Source organism: Magnolia sinica, chromosome 1 (genome assembly GCF_029962835.1).
Source record: "Magnolia sinica isolate HGM2019 chromosome 1, MsV1, whole genome shotgun sequence".
NCBI lineage: Eukaryota > Viridiplantae > Streptophyta > Magnoliopsida > Magnoliales > Magnoliaceae > Magnolia > Magnolia sinica.
In genome coordinates, this window is record NC_080573.1 from 55611835 (window position 1) to 55632970 (window position 21136).

At 41.5% G+C, this 21136-nt stretch overlaps 1 protein-coding gene and 1 long non-coding RNA gene across 2 annotated transcripts; both read left to right on the forward strand.

The window, feature by feature from the left end:
• Positions 1 to 2216: 2216 nt before the first annotated feature.
• On the forward strand, positions 2217 to 12366 carry LOC131250311 (uncharacterized). Its single transcript, XR_009173239.1, has 2 exons — positions 2217 to 2266; positions 12226 to 12366. It is a non-coding gene; the product is annotated as an uncharacterized LOC131250311 (long non-coding RNA).
• Positions 10475 to 12366, forward strand: LOC131250295 (protein CURLY FLAG LEAF 2). Its single transcript, XM_058250800.1, has 2 exons — positions 10475 to 11205; positions 11672 to 12366. Exons 1-2 carry the CDS (start codon positions 11005 to 11007, stop codon positions 12182 to 12184), a joined length of 714 nt encoding a protein of 237 aa, XP_058106783.1. The 5' UTR covers positions 10475 to 11004; the 3' UTR covers positions 12185 to 12366.
• Positions 12367 to 21136: the final 8770 nt, after the last annotated feature.

The window sequence follows — 21136 nt, forward strand, 5'->3', positions numbered from 1 at the left end:
CACCCCATGTAGAACAAGATTTTCGGTATCCAATCGTACCAACCATGATACGCCTGTGGAGGCTACGGCCCTGATGTCGCTAGGGCGTACAGTAACTATGTCACACAATGTGAAATTCATGATTCACACTATCCAGTCATGCAGTAATCCTATGCGTATCGTGTGCTCATGTAGGGCAACACCGCCTATCTAGGAGCCTATAAACAATCTGCCCAAAGATATATGCTATGATCAGTCACTTGTCACATCAAGCATACAAATGATGCATATGATCATGAATCATGGAATTGTACTAAAAATGTTATATGGCGACGAATCCTTGTTCGTAACTAAGATGGGCCTAGATAGCTTACACACTACAAGTATGGGCCTAACAATAGGCCCTCGGGAGAGTTTCAATGCGGACATTTAACCATCATTGCTCTACAATGTGGACGTCAAACAATCATTGCTCCCAGGCATGACCGCCAAAAACATCATGGTAGAATCTCACATCGCAATGGGCCTCATATACATCACATTCGGCTGACATAAAGACTTCACATACGTGTCATTGGGCCTCTTATACATCAAATGGGCCGATCGAATGGGCCAATTAAATGGGCTGATTCAAATGGGCCGAATCGAATGGGCCAATTCAAATAGGCCGATTCAAATGGGCCGAATCAAATGACTGAATCGAATGGGCCGATTCAAGTGGGTCAAATCGAATTGGCCAAATCAATTGGCTGAGTCAAATGGACCGAATCAAATGGGCCAAATCAATTGGCCGAGTCAAATGGGCCGAGTCAAATGGGCCAAGTCAAATGGGCCAAATGTATATCAAATCGGGCCGCACTAATGGACCAAATGTATATCAAATTGGGCCCACCCTTATGTATTTGAGATCCGATCTATTCATAAGTTAACATGGAGATAGATGAAGTGAAAACAAATATCAACTTAATTGGAAACTACTTGTGGCCCTTAGGAGTTTGAACGGTGGATATCACTATCCACTATTTAAATGGTGGGTCCACTTGAACTTTAGATTTGATTCATTCTTTTTCCCATGCTGTAAAGTGATCTTACAAATGGTTGAACGACATGGATACAACACATGCATCATGGTGGGTCCCACCACCCAAACAACAGACCGTGTAGATAAAGCACATACATCCCAATGGGAGCCTGCTGAGCTCACTAACGTGCAACCCATTTGTAGACGGCCCACCTATTTTGGATGGGTCCCACATAGGGCCCACCCTCACATATCATATAATATATATATATATATATATATATATATATATATATATATATATATATATATATTATATCCATGTAACGTCCAACCCCTTGGATGGCCTGGACGGTCACATACATCAAGGAGGGCCCCACACGTGGGGTGTGTCCCACTATCCAAGGACGGTGGACGGTTTGGATAAAACACATACACTATGGTGTGGCCCATCAAAAAGGATGGACGACGTGGATGGGTCCCATGGACCCCACCATCAGCACACACTTCATGGTTAGCACACCCACTGTCAGTCCACACTTCATTGCTACCACACCCCATGTCATCCACACTTCAGTCCACACTTCACTGCTACCACGTCCAGCGTCCCTGGACACTGGACAGTGGGATACAACACAGGCATCATGGTGGGTCCCACATGGACGTGACCTATCTGATTTGGATCAACCTAATATTTGTGTTTCCCTTCATCCGGGCCTGTGTGACCATCCGGTCAATGAGGCCCCAAATAGGGATCAAGATGGCCCACTAGTTGGATGGCATGGGTAAAATACACACATCATAGGTGGGCCATGATTATAGAAAGGGAGAGAGAGAGAGAGAGATAGAGAGAGAGAGGAAGAGAGATCAGAGATAACAGAGGGGCCCCACCACTATGGGCCTCTCTTGGATACAAGCATACATCAAAGTGGGTCCCACCATATGTGGGCCCTTAGATCTCAAAAGACTATTACAAAAGAATAAAAATGTGGGTCTAAGATCACCCACCGTCCACTTCTTCTTGCTCCCTTAGCTTCCTTTGCTCCTTAGCTTCGATCCTAATGGAAGAGATGGAGTTTTGATGGTTGAGATGGGAGATGAGAGGGTAGGAAGTGGGCCACACTAAAGCTCCTCCATGAGAGCTTTGGGAGAGCTTGGACGTGTGGCTCTTTGGTAGCTTGGAAATGAGTTTGAGAAATGAGAGAGAGAGGGTTGTAAAAAGAGAGAGAGAGAGAGAGAGAGAGAGAGAGAGAGAGAGAGAGATGGGTGATGGAGTGATGGATGTGGTGAGTGATGGATGTGTAAGAACTTTGTTGACTTTAGGGGTAGATGGTGTAAGAAGGGTATGGGGTGTGTAAGAACTTTTTGACTTATGGGGTTACTTGGGGATGGGTGTGAGGTGATGGTGTACTTGACATATACTTGACCCTTGATGGGATTGATTGATTGATTGAGGCGACATGTTATAGAGGTTCCCATGGGTTTTGCAACACACAATATTTTCCTCGAACTGAACATGGGCCCACATCTTTTGGTCTGAGTATCGCATCGGCGTACGAGACGTGGCATTAGAACCATGGCGATGGTGCGGTCCCTAGGGTACAAGTCTTGAGTTGAGCCGACTCTGGTTGACGGTGTGCATCTTAGGGTCGCGTGCAAATGTCGGATATAGGTCGACGGTTGCCGAAATTCGACAGGGAGGATCGCGGGAATCTATGGAATGGTACGGACTATGATACGGGTCTTACAATATTGATCTAGAACTTTTGTGATCCCTAAAGAATTTCAATGGTAGGCGTTTAATTCTCCACTGTTTTCTACAGTGTGGTCCACCGGTAGATCTGCCTCATTTTTTTATTTTTTTATTTTTATTTTTGTCTCAAGCCTTACAACGAGTTCACTGTTTGGATGGACGGTTTGGACATAACACATACACTAGTGTGGCCTCACACCACCTGTCTAGATGGATGGTGTGGATTTAGAGTCTATACATCAGGTGGGTCCCACCGTCCAGCAAACTGGACAGTGTGGATGAATCCCACGAAACTTGGGAAGTCAATACAGCAGCTATATAGTTGGTGTGAGACTCACCAGCCAATCCGTTTCCAAGAAGGTCGGTCCCACGTGGGGCCCACCATATATACATAAGATGTATATGTATAATATAATATTATATTATTAATATAGTTGGTGTGAGACTCACCAGCCAATCCGTTATACAGTAGGTGGGTCCCACGTGGGGCCCACCACATCTACATATATTATACATATATATATATATCATATATATAATATATTTATTATATATATATATATATATTTGATCTAGCGTCCATGTGAGCTGGACAAACGACCTGGATGAACAATACATCACGGTGCGCTCCCACCAATCACCATCCAGAAATGGACGGTGTGATAAAATACAATGCATACATCTGTGTGCCCCACCTCCACACGTGCAACATGTGTGGGGTGCGTCCCACAACGGATGGTGTGTATGAAACACATACATCACGGCAGGCCACACAACTTAGATGGACGGTTGATATAACATACCACATGGTTAGACCCATGTGCTGACGTCATGTGGGTCCACCATCTTAGGTTTGGACGGTGTGGATGCATCACACGTGCTGGGCCCCATTCAGTGGACGATGCTGGAATACAACACATTCATTCTAAGTTCATAGCAGATATGTGATGTGATTCTCAAGTATTCCCAAGTTATGCTCTGATACTAACTTCTGTCACACCCCAAACTCATAAACCAGCCTTAAAGAATTCCCGATCGCCGAATCCGGCGTCGACAGCTTTCGTAGTGCCCCATTCTTGGCTCCCGGTACCCATATGCCAAATTCTGATCCTGTGATCCTACAAGGAGGATTTTCAATATGAATTTTTTTAATGGAGCATAACCACAAGCATAACCAAGTCACAAAATAACATCACCACATATCCACTATAATGAAACATTTGAGTACAATGTGGAAAGGGAAATACAAGATGATTAAAAAGCTCCAAAATAATCTGCCACACGCTCCCGCCTTAGCGCTACTGTGATCCGACGCCACCTACACGCAACAGTCGTGCATAAGCTTACGAAAAGCTTAGAGGGTGATGTAAGTCTGTGCGCAAAGCAAGTGAAAAGTATGCAATATCAGAGTAATACGGAAATATGCTGGTAAGTCCATGAATACTATCAGTCGAACCAAGGCTATGCAATGCAAGGCATGAATGCTATCAGCCATACCAAGGCCATGAGATGCAAGGCTTATGTAGCCAAATGTTATATGCGAGATGCAACGCAAGCATGCCAGTCCTCATCAAGTACATATAATAGTACAGTTTTTCTATGAGATATCACCGGGGTCTAGTATACTCCACACCGGCTGCCACCTCCCTAGTCGTATAGCCCAGCGAATGGAAGAGACCACACTATCCGCCTGACCAGTAGTTTGCCAATACCTACCTGACTCATCGATAACGGACCCATTTGCGAGCTGGTCAAACTCAGCCTAGTTTACAACCCCCTCACTTGGACGGATAAGGCCACACCCCCTTCCAACCGACCACGACACAGTGGGAGATGTGGCCTACTGATATTCGGCACTCTTGCACTCATGTTTCCACTTGATCTAGACGTTGGAGCATCCCCTAGTACTAAAAGGTTCTAGGACTTTCACTCAAGGACATCCTATGTGCCCATAATGCTAGAGCCAATATTTTTGATATCTAATCTAGCCATCCACAATGTGCCTCTGGAGGCTACGGCCCTGATGTTGGTAAGGCATACAGTGATCATGTCACATAAATGCGAGAAGCATGAGTCATACCATCCAGTCATACATCAGTCCTACGCGTACCGCGCGATCATGTGAGGCATTCCGTCTCATAAGGAGTCCTATGAAGGTCTCAGCCCAACGACGTATGCTATGATATAACAATCCTCATAAAAGGCATATAAATGATGCGTATGAGCATGTATCATGATGCTATACTAAGCATATTCTTAGTGTATTCTATTACGCTAAGTATACTAGCATGATTATCAGATATAGCAGGCGATGATCGACCTTAACCGGTGTGCTACTTACAAAAGGGTTGAACGATACGCCCCGCTAGACATATAGAAGTCTATATGGAATGGTCCATGTTAGACTATCATAACCTATTCAAGGTACTAGCATATCGTATATCCTAAAGTAGGGTCCCCTACAAGGATGGTGGAAAGTATCATCATCAATGGGGGCCCAACAGTTTGGGTTATCCCAATTGGTATTACTGATATAAGTGGGGATCCAATAGTTTGGGTTAGCCCACTAGGTTAAGGGTGGACACGGGCTTAACAATGGGCCCTAGGAAGCTTACAATGGTGGACATTTAACCATTATTGTGCTAAGGTGCGGTCCGTTTGGAAATCGAAATCGGAATCATAATGAGGCCCTCAGCCCTCCGACTATCTAGGAAATGGATGGATAGCACGTGCCCATTACTCATACATGGTGGGCCTGCATAAGGCGGCGGGGCCCATGGCTTAAAGGAAATGGATAGACGGTGTGCATACATCATGGAGGGCCTAACACATTCCTAATGGGCCTCGTAAACAATCACAAAGGGCCTCGTCACATGGGTCTAATATACATCACAATGGGCCTCTCAAATGGGCCTAATATACATCACAATGGGCCTCTCACATGGGCCTAATATACATCACAATGGGCCTCTCACACGGGCCTAATATACATCACAGTGCGCCATATCTCATAGGCCTCATATACATCACAATGGGCCACAACAATGGGCTTCATATACATTAAATTGGCTGTATCACATGGGCCTCATATACATCAAGTGGGCTACATCACATGGGCCTCATATACATCAAGTGGGCCGCATCACATGGGCCTTATATACATTAAGGGGGCCGCATCACATGGGCCTCAACAATGGGCCTCATATACATCAAGTGGGCTACATCACATGGGCCACAACAATGGGCTCATATACATCGAGTGGGACCCACTGTCCTAACTGGCTATCTACACCATTCATCTATTTTTAGAGATCATTTTAGAGCGTTACCTAAAAATGAATCATATCGAAAGATCATTTGGACCATTCCACAAATAGCAGTGGAGATAATGATTTTCACCATCAACAATTCACAGGGGCCACCTTAACATTTATTTTCCATCCAATCTGTTCATAAGGTCACAAAGACCTGAATTAAAAGGAAAAACAAATCTCATATTGATCCAGAACTTATGTGACCCTTAAACAGTTTTAATGGTAGATGTTTAATCCTCTACTGATTTTTGCAGTGTGGTCCACCTGATAGACAGATCTGTCTTATTTTTCTTCTCAGCCCTTAAGACGTGCTCACACAGTGGATGGATGGTTTGGATCTAACACATAACTCATGATCAAACCAACTTATTGACGTTAACCCAGTAGGCTGCTGGCCCACCGTCCATCAGATGGACGGTTTGGATATAACATAAACCTCATCATCAGGGCTACAGAACTTGCTGCTTCAAACAACAGCTATATACTGCGGCTACTGGTGGACGGTTGAGATATAACTCAGCCTCATGATCAGACCCACAACCTGCTGATGTTAACACAACAGCTAACGTGCTACTCGTCCACAGATGGACGGTTTAGATATAACACATATATCATGCCACAGAACTTGCTAACGTCAATACAACAGCCAATGTGATGCTCGTCCACAGATGGACGGTCTGGATTTAACACAGATGGACGGACGACACGGATGAAATCCATACCTCAAGTGGGTCACGTCCAATGGACGGACGGTGTGAATCTAATACATACAGCATGTGGGTCCCACGTACACATGGCCCACTGCTATGAATCAAGCTAATGTTGTATTTTCTTTCAGTTAGGCCTGTCCCAACGGATGGGCAGCAAACCTACTCGTTAGACAGGCAGCAAGGTGGCCCTCACGAATGGACGGCGTGGATCATACATTAAGGTGGGCTATGAAATATGGGAGAGAGAGAGAGAGAGAGAGAGAGAGAGAGAGAGAGAGAGAGAGAGAGAGAGAGAGAAACGTGCAATGTAGGGCTCCGCCACTATGAGCCCTCCCTACCATGCATTATAAAGTATACATCAAGTGGGTCCCATTACATGTGGGCCCTTCAATCAAAATCAACGGTGGAGATCCCTTCTCTACCAAAATGCAAGGTCTAGTTGGCCTTTTTACACTAGAAAAACAAACATCATGATGGGATCCATGGAGAATGGCCCTCTCATGGGATGAACATATGAATCATGGTGAGCCATCAGCCACACTTAGGGTCCAAAGTGAGATCCATACCATTAATCGGTAGGCCCCACTTGGTCCATCATCAAAACACAAATCTAAGCCTATAAAACACCCACCGATGGTCTTCTTCTCTAGCTTCTTGGACTCCATGGCTCCTACGTTAACTCTTTAAGGGTGGATGATGAAGTTTGAAGGGTTGGATGGTGAGATGAGGGGGTAGGAAGTAGGCCACACACATTGCCTATTTTCTCTCCTTGGAATATCCTTGGACGACCACACTCTTGGGGTTGCTTTGGAAATGGGTAGAGAATGAGAAAGAGAGGGTGGTTGTAAGAGAGAGGTGATGTGTGATGGGTGGAGTGATAGGTGAGAGTGATGAGTGTGAGTGACATGAGAGTTGACTTAGGTGGGTTGCTTGTCTTGGGGAGGAAGAAAGCAAGGGCTAGAGATGGGATGCGTACTTGAGTTGACTTGATTGATGGGATGGGTTATATAGATTCTCTCGGGATTTACAACACGCGACGTTTCCTCTAATTAAACGCGTGCCCACAACTCCTGGTCTGGGTATCGCATTGGTGCGCAAGACGTGGCGTTAGAAACGCGGCGATGGTGCGATCGCAATAGTATAAGTCTCGGGTCGAGTCGACTCAGATCTACGAGATACGACTTAGGATCGTGCACAAACGTCAATTACAGGTCGCGGGTTGCCGAAATTCGATAGGGAGGATCGTGAAAGTCTAAGGAATGGTACGGTTTAGGATATGTGCCTTATACAACAGAACTAACATCAACCTGTTGCTAAGGTGTCCTTTCAATAAACATAGCCATCAACCAATTCATCCTCTCAGTGTAGCTAGCCATCCATCTATTAAAGGCTTCAGTCTGAACCCGCGACTATTTAACTCGAATATGTGACAATTCTACAATGTGCTGAATTCCCCTTTATATATAAACCATTCCGACTGACATAATCTTAAGGGGTTTCACCTAAGATGTTGATGCTCTATCTGGATTTGGAAGAGCACTTCAGGTGGTGGATTCACTTGCTCAAGTACCTGCTGAACCTGCAACTCTTCTTCTAGAGAATGAGGTTCATTAGCTATAGCATTAGTAGCTACAGAAGCATTTCAATCACATCTTTGGCTCATAATTCTATAGAACTTTTGCACTGGTAAGTATAATTAGTGTCCCACTGGGTGTGCGGTGCAAAAGATTGTTCTTTTTTTATATGCCAATGCAAAATGAATATTTAACAACCAAGTAGTTGTTTGAGTCTCACCGGCCATGATAAAAATTATTTGCACTTGGTTGATTTTTTATCACACACAATGAGTGATAGCGTGCTAAAATCGATATTGTAGTTTGATTCAAACCAATCAACTTTGACCCTAATCGGCAAAATAGACAGATACGTCAAACTTGATAGTTTATAACCAAATATGAGGAGATCGGTTGCCTACTGAGCCATTGCAAAATATTTGTAATGATATGATGATAATTGGAGGATGGGGTTCTTCTTCCGAAGATGGGTTGCATTTTGCCTTTCATTAGAAATGACTTTTTCAGTAAACCAATGTAATCAAAAAATAAAAAACTCACAATCGATCATTAGGAGTGAATGTAAGAATGCGTTTCTTGAAAGAACTGCTGATATGGATAAGGATCAAGTCTATCATATGAGCATAAACTTAGATTACAACTAAGAAATTATCATTATTCTTAAGGTAGGTTGAGCTAAGATAAATTGATAGATTTGATTTGTTCGTTTGATTTGATTGTTGCTGTTCATCTACTATTTTTCTTACTATTTATAGATTCCTTCTTAGCTATTCTTCAAATGTTTTTTCTCTTTATTAGATAGTTAAAGCAATGCAATTGTTGCCATTTGTATCATTTTCTTATTATGTTTTTGATCTTGAATGTTCCTCTTTACTTATGTTATAGTTTACTCTTAGAGCTTGTTCCACCTCTAAATGTCTTGGCTGCACAACTCTCAGAGTCACCAGGTGCAGCATTAAATATATATTTGCTCCAAATATTTCAATTTTTCTTTTTCATCAATCTCATATCTCTCATGTACCACTTGTATCCTTTGTATCGACTTTCTATGTAAGGGCGTGTTTGGGCAGTGGGATTAGAAGGGATTAGGTGGGATGAGATTCATCTAGTCCGGTGCCAATTCCACACCATGTTTGGGAAGAATGGAAAAGCTTGGAATTAGATTAGATGGAATTGCATTAGGTCCTTGCCAATTTCACTCAATGTTAGCAAGTTGTGTAGGTCCCACCATGATGTGTGGGCTATATCCACACCGTCCACCCATATTTTGGAGATTATTTTATAGCATGGGCCAAAAAATCATGTAAATCTAAAGCTCAAGTGGACCCCACCATAGAAAGCAACGAGGATTGAATACTTACAGTTGAAAACTTTTCTGGGCCCGCACAAGTTTTGGATCTACCTCATTTTTAGGCCTATGCCATAAAATGAGGTTACAAAACAAATGAACAGTTTAGATATAACACGTGTGTTATTCTTGGTAATTTCAAACGATGGTGGGTATATCCATTCAATGTACCACGGTATTACCAACAAAGCATGACATGGCAATATGGGACAATGCCTTCCATGGGTAATAATTATGTTTTTTTAATCCCATCCCACCCAATCCTTACTAATCCCACCGCCCAAAGAGGCCCTCGGGGTTGAAAATATGGTACAACAATTTAGCGCGATGCCCTACGAATATAAAATATTTTAAGCCCAACAAATATAAAATAAAGCAACAGGTGTTGGAGAGGATTCCAGTCTAAGGTCTTTTCTCCTGGAGGAATACCCACTCGAGAGAAACGGCAACGACGGGGCCCATTCACACAGACCGATGTATCAATACAAACCTAACAACGTTGTGACGAATCAGGGCCCTACAATTGCTTCGACCCAGTATTTAATGGTGCACGAACTCGTGAATTTATAGCCAGGCAGACCAACAAGTGGGCCCAAAGTGTCCACAACCAATGGATAGTGCCGCTGACACCAAACAAACCAACTAATTTATTTACTCGGATTTCCTTTTCGCATTTATCTTTTACTGGGAGAAGCTACGGCCAACCCCCCTCGTAGCTGGTACTTTTCTTCGCATTTAATGCCGCCATTACTGACAACCCCACCCCCTCACTCGCAATCTTTCCCTCACCGAAGTTTGTCTTCCGGAACATGACTATGCATGTGCACGCCCTCCAGCTATCTCACACGTGAGACGCCCTCTAGTTGAATCCAAACTGTTCAATAGCAGTACCCAGTCTAGATGAAGTTTCTACCCAAATCTAAAATTGACTGGATGCTTTCCACTCTCGATAATAGAGTTGAATTTTGACCATTGATTGTGAATCCTTCGTGCCCATCTTTCAGACGTCCACCAATCATCAGATCGTCAGCAGGGTTTTATTTTGGGCTTTGAATGATTAAAGCGCGTCCCATCATTTTGACAGTTTGGATTGAAGTTCGTAGATGCCAGGTGTGCAGGCGATCGAGTGCATCATCCGTACGGAACTTCACATTTGCCAGAGTATCCAAGTTTTTGCTCTTCCTCCCCTTAAAAACGACTTTCTTTCTCTCTCTTTGTATTTAATAAGCATTAATCTTCAAAATCGGCATTATATCTCTGCTTCTGTTCGCAGTTTTTTTCCTTCTGTTTTGTGTTTGAATCATAATGGCAGCCGACGTAAGTTCTCTCGTTCGCATCTTAAACGGATACAAAGAAGAGCAGCATCAACAGCAGATGCAAGGAGGAGGAGAATCAACGGTCCTAATTACTCGAGATTTGCTGGGTGGATGCTCCGTGATCGGATCTAAGGAATTGGATCTGGATTTGCAGGTTCCCAACGGTTGGGAGAAACGCCTTGATCTTAAGGTTTGTGAACAAGAACACCACCTTTTTCTTCTATTCTTTAGAAAAAAAAAAAAAGAATAAAAAAATTGTTTAAGCTTTTACAATTTTCTTGGATTTGGTTTGTTCTCTTTTGGTTTTTCATTTTCGCCGTTTTTTGTCATAAGAAAAATAGAATGTTTCAGTAGCCTCCGGTCTATCTGAAATTTTAGTCCTCAGGGCCTCCGCAGATGTGGGCTTCTTGGCCTCCTATTTTTCAGTACTGGAATCTGTCGATCCTAACCTTTTAGGATCTTCTTACATGATCCACGAGTTTCGCTCCCACTGTGTGCCTGTATTTTCGATAGTCCCACGGAGCACCGTTCTCCTTCTTTATTTCTTTCGTTCTTTTTTATTTTTATTTTTATTTTTATTTTTATTTTTATCTCTTACCAGAATTCATATCATGTCCCTGGCATCAAACCCTGACCTTCTATTTCTGTCTCTGCAGTCAGGAAAGATCTACTTGCAGCGGTGCGATTCTCCGATCTCACCGTCAGATAAAAGATCGACGGCTGGATTTCAAGATCTGAATTACCCCCCAAATCTTCTAGAAGACACCAGCTTAGATCTGAAGCTGGTCCCATCCATCGAATCCCAAAGCGTTTGTACCCTCGACAAGGTTAAATCCGCACTGGAGAGAGCCCAGCGGGAGTCCACCAAGAAACGTTCCGTCGCGACGTACGGTAGCAGCGAAAGATCATCGTCGAGAGTGCACTCGTCGTTATCATCTCCATCATCGCAATCGTCGATGTCTATCAAGGGAGGGGATGAAGAGGGAGAGACGGAAGGAGAGAAGGAGATGAAATCTTCCCCGTTGGTTTTCGCGGCTGGGTGTCCCGGTTGCCTTCTTTACGTTCTGATATCGAAGGCGAACCCGAGATGCCCGAGATGCAGAACGGTCGTGCCGGTACCGGTACCGGTACCGAAGAAACTGCGGATAGATTTGAACGTATCAATGTGAAAAAAGAAGAAGAAGAAGAAGAAGAAGAAGAAGAAGAAGAGAGAATTCGGTCTTTTCATCTCTCTTCGTTTTTTCTTTTTTATTTTGATTTGTAAATTATAGGATAGGAAAGGAGAAAAATTCATATACTTTATGAGATAGATTGGAGATTTATAGATTACCGAATTTTTATTCTTGTTTTCTTTGGAATTTTGTGTGTGAATTAAAATTTGGAGAAACTGTAAGTTCAGGCAGTGTTCTCAAATTCGTGCAATAGCGGCCCCTGGGTTGGTGAGCAAGACCGTTGATGCAATGGATGTGGAATTCCAGAATCCCCGGGAATTAAAGTAAGGTGAATAATAAAATAAGGGCCAAAGATTAGATGGTTGGATCGTCAAATAGGAAAGATTGATCATTAGTAAAAGTAAGGTTAGGATTCGATGGCTTCCACTTCAAAATGTAAATGTCGGTTTTTGAGGCAACTGCTATCCATGGTGAGGTCCATCCGGTCTTTCTCGATTATTATTTTAATTTTTTTTTTTTTTCATCATCTTGGATTGAAAAATTAGTCTGCATTCTGGCCAAAATGTCCTTAGCATGTAAATGAGAGTCGGTAGCGCGGGGTGATTGAGCGTGCTGACTCTGTAACGATGCCCGGTGTGGCGCACGTTGTGGGTGATCCTCTACATGGACTGCTAGTTGGACTAATCCTTTTAGAGTAATTTTATTGAGGTCGATCATTTATCATGGAATCCATGACATGGACGGTACAGATCATGGATTGTTCACAGGGCTACGGTGGGCAGGTTGGAAGCGGATTGGCTGGTGTACAACACACCAGGTATATAGCTGGTGTAGATACGTGTCGTCCGAAGACGACCGCCGACGCTCCTCGACCTCCAAGTCGTACGAACGTTACATGGCCACCCCACAATGATGTATTTATTATATCCACACCGTTTATCTATTTTTCGATATCATTTTAGAGCAGTGAACAAAAAATAATCGTATCCAAAGATCAAATGGACCCCACCAAAAATAGCAGTGAGGATAATGATTTTCACCGGTAAAAAATTCATAGGGCTCACCGTAATGTTTATTTTCCATCTAACCGGTTAACAAAGTCAAAAATATATAAATGTATTGGAAAGACAAATTTCATATTCATCCCCGAAAGGTTTTATGGTAAATGATTAATCCCCTACTGCTTTTTCATTGTCTATCTTTACATTAATTTTATTTTTCAATTCAAGCCTTAAGACGACCTCACAGAATTGATGGACGGTTTAAATATAACACATACCTCGTGATGGGACCACAGAACTTACTCACGGCAATACACGAGCCGTACGGCGGGTGTGTAGTACAGCCATATAGCGGGTGTGTGGTACACCAGCCAATCCGCTTCCGGGCAGGTTAATGACATGTCAAATCACAGTAATCTTTAAAAATCACCCACGACACAGACCGATGGATGTGTATCTCCACATCTTATATCCCTCTCGCATGATCATTTAATAAAATGAGATAAAAAATAGGAAAGTCCAAAGAAGGTATGCGCCACAAAATGGCTTGCATGGGATTCAACGCCAACCATTGAAACCTCCGTGGGATTATAAAGGTATCGGATCAAGCTCAATTTAAAGGATATGGTCTAAAATTATTTTGCAAAGAAGATGTACGATGTGATATAGCACATATTGATGGTATTATATCCATTGAAATTACTTTACAAATGAAAAATGGAAATGCAAGACCGGATCGCACAAAATTGCATGTGATTACTACTTTGGTTTCCTTTGAACTAAGGTTGTAACAATAATTATTTTTTAAAAAATCACATATTAACCGTTGGAATCACTAATCCAACCAGCCATTGGCCAATAATCGTATAGCTGAAATCTAGCAATGAGGATGGAGTACTAGCAACTGAGGGGCGAAGCAATCTTAATCATTTGTCCTTTTTTCAACAATGTAGACTGAAACATTTTTCAACGTTTTAAATGAGTATAGTCGGTGGATACGGATTGGCCAGTAGTGACGCTAAGTGAGTGCTCTCTTGGCCTCACCATGATATATCACTACCAAAAAAATGATCAAAGGCTACGGACTATGATAGTTTTTTGCTACGGATATAGACCGCCGATATATTGTTACGGTTTAAATCCGTAACGAAAAATAATCGAACCGTATTTAAAAGCTAACACCACCACTCATGCCTACAACCTTAGATGGCCCCAAATCCATGGAGAGATTCTTAAATGGGGTTGGGGTTGTGCATGTAAAGGGTTTGTGGATCTTTTTGGGCAAGAGCCCAAAAAAGGAAGTAGTTTGAAGGCTCAAGTGGACCACATAGTAGGAAACAGTGGAGATTAAATACCTACCATTGATCAATAGTGTGGTTCAAGTTGACCTTCGAATTTCCTATATTTAGGGGTCAATCCTTATTAAAACAATTAAAAAATTAATGGATGGAGTGGATATATGAAATGTATCATGATCGATCCCACAAAGCGGCCCTTAAGAGAGCTGTTCGTCCATGACCGTCAAAACTGTAGCGGATGTGAGGTAAATGGCCACGGACCATGGATTTTAGCTACAGATTAAAACCGTAGCCAGGGCGTAGCAGGTAAAAATGCAGAAACCCAGCGCTGCCCTTTTTCTTTTCCCCCCTTGCACGAAACCCTTCATCTCCCTCCACTCCAAACCCATTTTGCATCCATCTCTCTCTCTCTCTCTCTCTCTCTCTCTCTCTCTCTCTCTCTCGATCTTCCCTCTCACGAACCCCTCTTCTCTCCCTAACCATCCTCTCTCTCTGAAACTCATCAAGACTTCCCTCTCTGATGCCATAATCTGCGTCCATTTTAGGTATGCAAGAATGATTTTCTTCTTCTTCTTCTTTTTCTCTCTTTTGAATATTTATATTGTTGTCTTTTTTTTAATGGAATTGGATTGGGTTTTTTTTTTTATATTTTTTTTTAGGTTTTTTTTTCTCTTATGAATGATATAGATGTTTTAATGGCTCTCTTTTCGCCCTTCATTTTTCGTGAAAATCCTCTCCCTCCCTCTCTCGTTAGTCCTTGCATCAATGGCATCCGTCTCTGCGACTTCCATCTGGTTCGGATCTTCGTTATAGCAAGCGAATCAGAGTCAGGTAGCTGGAAGGATTTCCAGTTTGAGGTTGGTCTCTGTTGGCAGGGTGAAGAACGTCAGCTTCCCATCTCTGCGGACCTCCCTACTCAAGGATTTGAATGGCATGGATGTTAATGAGGCAGAGTAATGATCCTCATGTGTATAAGGAACCCAATTATAGGTAATATTGAGAAGAACATTCTTCTTAACTCAGTAGTAATTCTCCATAAATTGATTTTGATTAGTTATCTTCCTTGGACTTGTGTACAATACCCGAAGCAGGAATGTAAAGTTGAGGGTAATGCCTACTGAGGTGTTTCCTTGCTGATTTCTATTTGCAATCACATACTCACTTTCCCCATTATGTTCATGTTATATCTACAACGTTCATCCATTTTTTTTTTTCATATGAATATGGGGTATGAACCCAAAATGGAAATCTGATCCAAATCATGTGTGGACCACACGACAGGAAAGAGTGGTAACTGAATGTCCACCATTAAAAAGTAAAATCCTCTTCAGGGCTAGAAAAAGGGGTGCGGCTTCTGTGGATCCCTTGATTGATGTAGCATACATTAATGCCGTCCATCCAACTATAGTGTTTAGTTTTGAGATGGTTGGGCGTTTGTGGTAATGTTTCGCCTTTTGGCACTTCTTCAATAAAAATGCATTTACCTTTAAAAAAAATCTATGATCTTTTAGTGGGTTGTTCAAAAGCTAGAGTTGAGGGGGTTATCCATGGTGTTGGCATTCAGTGCTTGGGATTCAATTGCATATAGAGAATTAGTGCAATAAGCTTCTTCTTCTTTTTTTCCTGGAGGAAAATTTTTGGCTTTGAATCCATGGATTTGTGGAGTTGGGAATTTGCCAAATCCATGGAGAGATTCTTAAATGGGGTTGGGGTTGTGCATGTAAAGGGTTTGTGGATCTTAAATTGGTTCTTTTTCCATGTCATTTTGTTGTATGGACACGCAGTCCTTTCCAATCCGAAGTATCAATTATTTGGCAAATTCTTCCTTATGGTATAATGTGGGGGTTATGGAGAGAAATTCTAGAATCCTTGAGGGAAAGACTTTGTAAATTGGATCTGTAATTCAATTGATTTCCTCAATGATCAAAAGTTAGAGTTTAGAAGGGGTTTGGTTGATTTGCAAAATAATACCTTCTTTGGAGAAACAAACTCCATAGTTTGTGGTGGGGAATTTTTTGCCAAATCCAAATCCATGGGGAATGTCTTAAATGGGGTTGGGCCTGCCTTCATGGGTTGTAAGCTGTTTTGGGGTCTTAAATGTGTCCATTTTCCATGTCATTGCTAGATGGACATGACATCCTTTCCAATCCCAAGACTCAATTATTTGGCCATGGAATAATGTGAGGGTTTTTTTTAGAGAAATTCTAGAATCATTGGGGAAGGGCTTTATAGGGTGGCTCTATAATTTAATTGATTTCCTCTATGTTCTTTGGATGGATTGTTCAACAGCTAGAGTTGAGGGGGTGTTATCCATGGCACTATCATTCATTGATGAAAATGATCAAAAATAAAATAACATTTGATCCCTTCAGTTGAGATTAGGGCTGAAGTTGGGAATTTAAGAGGGTCCAGTGTCTCATTGTTTTCATCATTCATCTACCACCATTATACTAATTTCGATGTGATCTTTAGTCTTTCTTCATGAACTGGAAGTGGGTATTTGGAATTATAGTTTTCTTCTTCTTCTTTTTTTTTTTTTTTTTTTCCGACAGAGATTTGAATTTTAGATGTGTTGCTCTTTCCATGTGAATCTGATTTTCTTCTAACATCTTTCTTACTGTAGATGGGGTGTTAAGAAGCCTCAAATCATGGAAAATTCTGTCACAATCTTGTCAAATGCTGGTCTTGGGATGGCCATGTTCAGTCTCGGTAAGATCATTGATATGCTCATCATGTTCAGTCTCAGTAAGATCATTGATATGCTCATTTGACGCGAGAAGTGTCATCAAGAAATATGACAGTCCTGAACAAAGTAAGTTTGCTTATTCTATGTACTTGCTATGAATTTCTTAAATCTATATATGCTTTCTCATCACCGTGCCTTCTTTTCTTACAGTTCTTGAAGAATTCTTTCATTTAATACTTGAGTTCTATGTAAAGAGAAAGGTAAACTTTGATCTAGGCCCCCCATTTTTTCACATACCAACCGACAGCACAAAAATTGAAACCCGATTGGCGTGTTTGGACGTACACGCCAATCGGCAGCACAGAAATTGAAACCCAAAATGGGTGAATTATCAGTTACCATTTTTTTTCCCATCTTGAAGAATTCATTCTCAATGCATGTTATCTTTTTCTCTCCTATAACTCTCTGTAGGACATGTTTCCAAGGGGGCAAAACCCAAAGGCAAGGGAGCTCCGAAGAAAGCTCCTGCTAGAAAGGTGTGCTTGCAAATCCTAAAACTTCTTATTTCCCAAGTATCTCCCTATTTTTGTGGACTTCTCATTGCCTTTTTGGTTTGAGTCTTTCAGTAGAAAATGCCAACTGCCGTTGATAGTGAAGAGGAAGATGATGAGGTGCTCGAGCTGAAAGAACGACTGGCAGCGTATAACATTGATTCTCCTTCAGATCAAACAGGTATATGATCATCCATGTGCAGTAAGCTTTCAGATCAAAGTGAAGCTGAGAATAGGGTGTTAGTTGATGACAAATTGATAACCAGTAGATGCACATCCATTGAGTTTTCACTTGTGATTGTTGAGAAGCTATTTGGCTACGAGAAGGCATTGGATCTTGCTGTTAATGAGAACTTTAAATAGACATATAACTATTATGTTGGCATTGTACTTTTGTGAATGGAAATGAACGATTATCTTTGATTGAATGAATGAATGATTTAGCCATGAAGTATTTATCTATATTAGCTTATATGAGTTATCAGAGTGTACTACAATGGTAAGAGCTGCCATTACTATTTAAATTTTTTATTAACAAGAGGCATTAGCTACGGCTATTAACCGTAGCCCTTTGTTAAAAACCGCAGCTCTTGCTAATGTCAGCTTTTTTACTACGGTTCTCATTCTACTTTTAGCTACAGATATAATCTATAGCTGTATATAATTTTAAGCTACAGAAAATATTGCCACAGATTTAATCTGTACCTATAGTTTAATAGCTACGGCTATTAACCGTAGCCTTTTATCTGAAAACCATAGCTGTTGCTAATTTAAGCCTATTGCTACGGTTCTTACTCAACTTTTAGCTACAGATATAATCCGTAGCTGTAAATACTTTAGCGCTACAAAAGCAAAGACTACGGATTTAATCCGTATCCATTATTATATAGCTACGGATTAATCTGTAGCCATAGCTTTTAGACCTATGGCTACGGCACCAATGGCTACGGTCGTGTACGGACTTTAACTGTAGCCATAGACCTTTAGATACAGTTTTTATCCGTAGCCTTTGCCTAGTTTTCTAGTAGTGTATGCGTTTCATCCACACCATTCATTCATTTTCCATATCATTTTATGGTATGAGCAAAAAAATGAGATAGATTCAAATCTCAAGTGGACTTGATCACTAAAAACCATATTGATTGAGTGCCTGCAATTAATCTTGAGGGCTATGAAAGTTTTGGATCAAGGTGATTTTCATTTTTTTCCTTTTCATTCGGATTTATATGACCTAATTAGAGGTAGGCATTGAGTCGAGTTGGACCGGATTAAGCCCAACTCGACTTGATTCGATTTTTCAAGAAATTGATCCGAACTCGATCCGATCTGGGACTGAATTTGGGTCACCTAAGTTGATTCGACCAAGTCCGATTTGGTCAGGAAAACCGAGTTGAATCGGGTTTGGGCATGATTCGGATCGGGACCTACTTCGCAGGGAAGGGTGGGATTATCGTGGAAATGGGTGGAGATGCAGAGTATAGGTCACGGTTGCGAAGTGGATTGTATTGTGATGTATTGACGTCAACAGGCTCTAAGGGTCAAATTATGAGATATGTGTTATATCCAAACCGTCCATCCATTTGGAGAGCTCGTATTAAGGCTTGAGCCAAAAAATAAGACAGATATAAAGATCAGCTGAATCACACTGCAAAAAAAAAGTAGGGGATTGAACGTTTACCATTGAAACCATTTTGGAGATTAAAGAAGTTTTGGATCATTACGAAATTTGTTTTTCCTGTTCATCCATGAAATTTTTACCTTATTAACAGTTTAGATGGAAAATAAATGTTATGGTGGGGCCATGTAACTTTGATCTCATTTAACTCGTTAGTAGAACTCGCTGCTTGAGGCACGTTTGCGTGAGTCTTTGCGCGACACATATTTGCACTAGCTGTGTATAGCTGGCGCCTAGCATGTAGGCTTGTAGCACACAAAATCGGATTGCCTTAGTGAACTTTTATCGTGTGGACTAAACTCTGTGTGGGCCCACCATGAATGTACATGGTTTATCCACACCGTCTAATCGTTTTTCCAGATCATTTAGGGGTTGAACTCAAAATTGATGCATATCAGAAGCTCAAGTGGACCATACCACAGAAAAAAGTAAAAGTATTGATTTCCATCGTTGAAAACTTTGTAAGGCCTCAATGATGTTTATTTGTCATCCAACGTGTTCATAAGATCATAAAGACATAAATGAAAGGAAAAAACAAATATCAGCTTGATCTAAAACTTCTTTGCCCCTTATAAATTTTCAACGGTAGATGTTTAATTCACACCGTTTCGGTGGTGTGCTCCACTTGAGGATTGGATACACTATTTTTGGGAAAAAGCCCTAAAATCATCTGTTAAAAGACATGAACGGATCGAATCGGTTCGGTCCAGATCAGATCCAATTGGATCGGATCACGGATTGGTTCGGTCCGGATTGGCCACTGATCCGAGTTCAATCCGATGTGCGGTTGGATCTGAGTGGGCCTACTCGATCCGACCCGATTCTGACCTTTGGTTCGGATCAAATCAGGTTGGATCGGGTCAAATAGGATCGGTTAGATTATGCCCAACTCTAGACATAATCAACAGTTTCGATGTCAAATAAACATTATAGTGGGCTAAAATAAGCCTTAGGAGGTTTTTAATGGTGAACATTCAATAACTAATGTTTTGGTAGGGTACACTTTAGATCTGCCCCATTTTTAAGATAAAGCAAAGAAAAATAAATGTACTGGATAAAACATATATATAATAGTGGCCCCATAGAGCACCGACCAATAGCCATCTGGCTACTGGCAGCGTCACTAGCTAAGCTGGGTCCAGCATGGGCTAATTGAGCTTGCTCCTCGGCTAAACTGCCCTTGTCGCATACAAATGGGGTGATCCAATGTCCCCATCACGGGTCCATTCTGGATAGAGCAAAGGCCGATTGATTGTATGCTTTTAATCATTTGATTCTGCACAATGACTTTGGACCATATGGCCCTTTTAATTTAAGTCCTCTATTTTATTACACAGCCACCTCGACATTTAAGATTTGTTCTAAAGAATTATATGATACTCCAGCAGTACAGGACGATTGATATTCAAGCACTTAAAAATTATACAAGACAAGTTGCATGCATTAATTCAGATTAAACTGATGGAATCATTGAATCCAATGTTGCTTTGGCAGGCAGGCATAAATAAATAAATAAAAAGAAGAAGAAGCGGAAGAAGAAGAAGGACACATTTCCTCTAAAGAAAGTTCTTTGGATATTTTTACTTTTAACCAGTCTTGTAAATGCCCATTCATTCGATGGTCAAATTATCAAATATACATATGTTACAATTCATAATATATCTAAATTGATCTCAGTATTTGTACGGGTTAATTCATATGCCGTGAATGCAATTTCTAATTTTCAAAGGGAAAAAGG

What these genes read in the sequence shown, in the direction of transcription:
- LOC131250295 (XM_058250800.1), top strand. Translation starts at nt 11,005, where the DNA reads ATGGCAGCCGACGTAAGTTCTCTCGTTCGCATCTTAAACGGATACAAA. An exon ending in AGAAACGCCTTGATCTTAAG is followed by an intron (nt 11,206 to 11,671) that starts GTTTGTGAACAA and finishes CTGTCTCTGCAG; the next exon opens with TCAGGAAAGATCTACTTGCA.